At 36.4% G+C, this 6,000-nt stretch overlaps 1 protein-coding gene across 1 annotated transcript in view; it reads left to right on the forward strand.

Annotated features, from left to right (window-relative positions):
- Positions 1 to 3,321, forward strand: part of PANK1 (pantothenate kinase 1) — a 38,980-nt gene extending 35,659 nt beyond the window's left edge. Inside the window, 2 exon segments of the mRNA XM_075758307.1 lie at positions 1,064 to 1,189; positions 1,836 to 3,321. Coding sequence (XP_075614422.1) covers positions 1,064 to 1,189; positions 1,836 to 1,895 — 186 coding nt within the window. The 3' untranslated portion in view covers positions 1,896 to 3,321.
- The last annotated feature ends 2,679 nt before the right edge of the window (positions 3,322 to 6,000 follow it).

Raw genomic sequence — 6,000 nt, forward strand, 5'->3', positions numbered from 1 at the left:
TCCTCTGTGGTATGTCACATGCACAACAAAACTGCGTCCTGTAGTAAAATAATGGCTACAGAACCAAATGTTGGGCTTTATAGAGCTGTATGAATGTAGAGAGGTAACACTTTAATTCTAGCCTCAGTGCAGGTTTTTGCTGGTAATTTTTAGCAGAGGGCTCTTGAAGGTACATTTCTAGGGCTCCTTCAAGACTTCTGTAAAGCTTATGTCTCCAGGATTTGACCTTCTACTCAATCTTCTAGACCAGTTCAAGTGTATGGTGAACATCATATGGCACGCCAATTCAAAATGCAAGCGCATTTCTGTGCATAACAGGCAAAACTGGGCTTGGTAAGATAGTTGTGGATGTTATTGAAGCACCAGAAATGTTGCTTACGTGCACTGATGTGCATACAAGTAAGGATAGTGTGTGGCTTTCTCACTGACAACATAGTGCTGGTTGTTCAAAAGTCTTAAGCTTCCGTATGAAAATGGAGTTTAAGTGAGCTTTGAAACAAAGGAATGCAATGCATGTCAAGTATCATGCTGGCCATGTTTCACTTGCTTTTTGAAAATGAAACCGCAGTCCAGATAATAAATAATGAAAGATGCTTCTTCTCATCTCCAATGTAATCCTTCTCAGATACTCTTCAGAGGTTCTCCATCTGGATTGCATAATCACTGTGATCTCTAGAAAGTTGCTTCATTTAACAAAGAGGGGGAAAATGTCTTCAGTGCAGCCACATCATACACAATTGAGAAAAAAAAAAAAAACAACACCCCAAAACAACAAAACACTCATAATCCTGTTTGTGTTGGGAAAATCCTGGGCTTTTAAGCAAATATTCACCATCTGTGATGTCAGCCTCTCACTTTCTTTGGAATAATTTTTTTTTTTCTTGCAACATCTCTACTTAGCAGTCAGTAACTGCAATTATTTTTTTTGACTTTTCAGTCTGGAGAATTTAAATGTAACCCAAAATTCCTGTTTAACTTTATAGTGGAGGCAGAAGTACATGTTGAATAAGGCAAATAATGTAGCTGAATATAATTTTTGCTGGTCTGCTTTTCAATTTTACAGAACATCGACAAGGTGGTATTTGTTGGCAACTTTCTCAGAATTAATATGATTTCTATGAAGGTGCTAGCATATGCTATGGATTATTGGTCCAAGGGACAACTGAAAGCTCTGTTTTTAGAACACGAGGTAAGGACATACATGTTGAACTTTAATATTATTTGTAAGTACAAAAATCTTGTGATTCTTGGTGAAGTTAAAAGGGAGAATTTCAGTGTCATTGCTTTGAAGTTAATGTGCAAAGTAAAGTCTGCATAAATATAATTAAAGTACAGATTCATTTGAAAATATCCCTTGTTAACTCCCTTGTTAACTCCTTGATCGCTATTCTTGTATTGGTTGCTAAATGTTGCACATCTCTTAATTTTGCTTTCTGTCCCTAATACCAACAATGTTCACTTGCGTGGTCTGGTATATAAACCTCAACTAGAATTAATTTTGGCGAGTGTGATTTTGAGATGACTGTTGGATGGATGTGTTCATAATGGAAACTGCCCTGCCTCAATACAGCATCATTATAGTGGTTCTGTAAATTCTTTTTTGGCAATTTTAGAGAACTGTGTAAGATTTCTCTTAGTATAAGGCCCTTTCTTGGACCCAAACAAGATCACATTAAATCACAATTCAGGTACAGCAACTACTTGGCACAGCAGAGGGCTGGTCTTATACGAAAGGTCTTTTAATTGCCTTAATGGAACTGAAGACTTTACATGCTCATGCTTATATCTAATCTTGGAATTTGATTGGGTTTGTTTTGCTTTTGCCTTTTTTAAAGGGTTATTTTGGAGCTGTTGGGGCTCTTCTAGAATTGCTTAAAATGACAGATGATCAGTGATGAAGCTGTCTGAAGAGATTCTTACTGCAGATGCTGCTGGATAAGAGTGAAAGCCACTACAAGGATGGAAATGAAGCCATTATGGTAGTTCTACCTGCTGGATTTGTAAATAACTTAAAATCCTTTTAACTGATCTTTAACTTCTGGGTTTTGAGCTTATACTTAAGAATTCATACTGGGAATAACAATATTTTTTTTTCTGTACACTGTATTTTTTAGGGGAAAAATGTGCAAAGTGGCCAAACATACAGATTTTATGGATTTATTTTAAAAATTGGATACTGTTTAATGTAGGACCTGTGATATGAGGCATCTGCTTTTCTTCTGGGGTTTACTGATTAGTGTGTTAATTTTAACTTTATTTAGTAATCACTCTAGGAGATTTTTTTAATCTTATTTTCATGACGTTTCATGATTTGTTCTTGGTTTCAAATGAAACTACAAAGCTGATGCATTTTACTGTGAAAACTAGTCATTGATTTTTTTTTTTTGCCTTTCCTCATTAGATGAGACACTTTTTATTTAACATCCCCCGCCCCTCTAGAAAAATAAATTTACAAACTCCCTGTGACTACATGGGTTTCTTGGCAAGATTGCAAGAAAACTTGGTGGGGGCAGGGGGTTTAAGATTGTAATTTTTCAGTAGTCATGGCTTGCAACAGGAACAGACTGCTAACTGGTTTTGCAGGACTAATTCTCCTCTATTTTAAGAATTTTTAACAACAAGTGAACTAAAATTTTAATTACTGGCTTGACACTAAAATGAAACCCTGTTTCTGTTGAAAATCTCTGATCTATACGGAGAGTTCTATAGTACAGTCGTTATTTATATGGTACATACTTGCTGTTAGGTGACAAAGGGAGAAGATTGTTTTCATTTCTTTGAAGACTTTTTAGTCTGCAGTTTTTAACTTAATCAAAACCAACTGATAATTGCATTATTGAAAGCCCAGTTTCTAAAATTACAAAAATATTGACTAATGTATTTTCTGGTTTTAAGCTAATGTTAGCTTTCCCTCCTGTTTATTTCAATGCAGTATTTTTTACCTTTTTTGATTTGTGGACCTCTCTAGTTTTTTTTCCAGTTGAATTGAGACCCCTTTGAAATCTATGTACTTAGATTGCTGCGTAGCACGTGTAAAGTTGCTTTTCATAGATACTATGAAGGCTCACAAATCAGAGGCTGAAAACCAGTCTGTAAATTATTTTGTCTTGCAAAACTGTATGTGATGTCACATAATGTAAAGGGCTCATCAGAATGACAGTAAAAAATTCAGACACATGTATTATCCAATATATTTTGGAAGGGGGTTTATTTCACTTTTTATAGTCATTAATTTCCATATCTCCCAAATGTTGAAATAAATTAATAGTAACTGAAATGTTAACTTGTCTGATGGAAATAAAGACCACTACTGTTTTGACGTTTAATGTATCTGTGGAATTCATTTCTTGAAATCAATGATGTGAAATACAAAACACTGTTTTGTGATGCACATGGCTAGTTATTTCCATGATAATTCTTTGGTTCTTGACGTTTTTTTAATCTTTGTTACATGGCTTTGGTCTTTGAAGCTTTTTGCCTGCCTGAAATTGACTTTTTCATAGACTGTAAACTACAGCATGAGACAATTAGTATGTTGTAGTTGATATTACATGTAATATTGAGCTTGAGATAAGTGGCAACAGTTGTGCTCAGTGCCTCTATTTTTTTATGAACAAAATGAAACTTTCATTAAGTTTATTTGCTAAGTTTTGTCTGTAACTAAAGATCGGTTTGTATGTTGAGCTTTTTGAAGAAGGCTTCAGAATGTTAAGAGGTAACTGCACTTCTTATGATAAACAGTAGAGGGAAGCATAACATCGACAATGTAAATACGCTTTGCTAAAGCAGTAGAGCTCGAGGCAATTTGAGGTGGGTTGGTTATTTCAGAGAAAGGTTCCATCTTTTTTCTCCCTGGTCAGTTTTTGACGGGAATTTGATATGGGAATATCTATCACTTAGGTGTTCTTGCATGCTTAGCATTTATAGTTAAGTGAAGGAACAATGTAATGTTAAGTAAACAAATATGAAATAGCACTTTCAAGATTAAAATCCTCTTGTCCTCAAAAAAAAAAAAAAAGGGAAAAATATATAGACTATGCAAGATGCACAAATGAAAACTGTGTGGTTGAAGAAGAAAAGCACAATTCTGGTAGCCCTAACATTAGCTGTAAGATTCCAGAGACTGTCAGGTAAGTTGATCACAGCAGTTCTAAGAGAGGCACAAAATAAAACTTTAACTTCAAAGTGCTTAATAGGTAAGTTGCTGTAGTTAAAAGACTGAAAAAAAAAAAAAAAAAAAAAAGAAAGAAAAAAAAGATACTCTAAAGCGTATACTACACAAATGAGTACATTTGGTTGGGGAAAAATATTAGCAAATTAAAACAATAGATGTAAGAGGAAAATGACATTGTAAATTAAATTCTTCCTTTCCTGAGGCAGAAAAACCTACTGCAAAAGTATTACTTTGTTACCTTGAAACCTACAGTTGACCTTCCCCCCCCCCCCCCCCCTTCACCGCCAGCACCATCATATGAATCTGCTAGTACTGTAACTTGCTGCTTTACCTTTAGGCTTTGCCTTCACTAATCCCAACTTTTTGTTTTCCTCCCATGTGCCTCCTCCATAATTAAGGTAATGAACGAATGACAGCATGACTGATTTCTAGCACTGTTCCAATATTTTTGCCATACAGGGGAGCACTTTGGGGCTGTTCTAAGAAGCATCACTGTTGTCTTGAATTTTTCTGATTGTGTTTTATATCCAGTTGCTGGCTACAGTCATCTGATGGGAGGGCTCTTTGCCCTGCTTTGTCATCCAGAGGCATCTAGAGGGTCTGAAAACGCTCTTAGTCAGCTGTGTAGATGAACCCCTACTAGAACTGGTACAAACTGGAAATTTGAGCAAGCAAAGCTCTGTTGCGCCACTATTGAAGTTGTATTAAGAACCTAGAAATACCCAGATCCTTGGATCTTTTTGTTTTGGGAATGGTGATGGTGAAGGAGCAGACCTCCCTAAGGAAGATCAGTGAGTTTGCAGATTTAGTATGTATTCAAAGCACTTGTTTTGGTATAAATTGATGAGATCTCTTAACAAGCGAGGCAGTGTTAATCTAGCTTCTCTTTCTGAAACATGTTAAGGTAATTATTAAGGTAAGTTGCAGTAGAATGAGTGGGATTCCTCGCTCTCAATCGTGATGACTTGTGCCAAGGTCTGCTCCTTCTGGACTCAACACTAGCTGAAATACGCACCACTCTCCTTATTGTCTCCCCACCACTGAGAAACTCCAATTTTAATGGTTTTGACAAAGTCGTAATTACATCCCGTAGGAAGAAGAGTCTATGTTTTCAAGTAAAGTTTTTGGCCTAAAATTTTAGGGGAAAAGTTGTTAATGCTGGCTGAAGAGTGAGACACAACTAAGAGTATTTACTTGATCAGATTTGATAGAGAAGACTAGCATGGGGTGGTACGAGAATCTGACTTTTGGACAAGTGGTGTGTTTGCAGTGCATTCCAACCTCAGCAAAGCTGTCCTGTGTTTCACTGTTACCAGTGCTTATGTTCCCATTAGACTGTCACAAGATACTTGCAAGTGATTTTTGGCAGGACACAGCAGAATTTTAGAGATGGGAGAACCGTATGGGGTTGAACTGGTGACAAAATAAACATATGTGATTGTTTCCAGTTGGATGAGTTCTACTGGGATCTGTTGTTAAAGCACAAGGTGTCTTTGAATTTGGGATTAGATGAAATACAGTCTATGAAAGAAGACCACAGTCTGTTTTGTGTCTTGCTCCCTCTCAGTACCTGGGAGGTAGAGGACACCTGATCTCTAGGATGTCCTGGAAAATAAATGCTTGTTTAAACCTAAAAAACTGAATCTGGTTTCTGATTCTTTAAGTATTACTGGTGCTGATTGGAACTTAGTAGTGGCATGATTATTAGCATGTTTGGAGAAAGAGATATAGGGAATGTGCAATAAGAGTCTGTTCTTCAAACCTCCCACTGCTGCCTCCCCCAAAAAATCCTGACAGAAAGAAGCAAAATAAAACTGTGGTTCTAA

This window comes from Balearica regulorum, chromosome 7, assembly GCF_011004875.1.
Source record: "Balearica regulorum gibbericeps isolate bBalReg1 chromosome 7, bBalReg1.pri, whole genome shotgun sequence".
Taxonomy (NCBI): Eukaryota; Metazoa; Chordata; class Aves; order Gruiformes; family Gruidae; genus Balearica; species Balearica regulorum.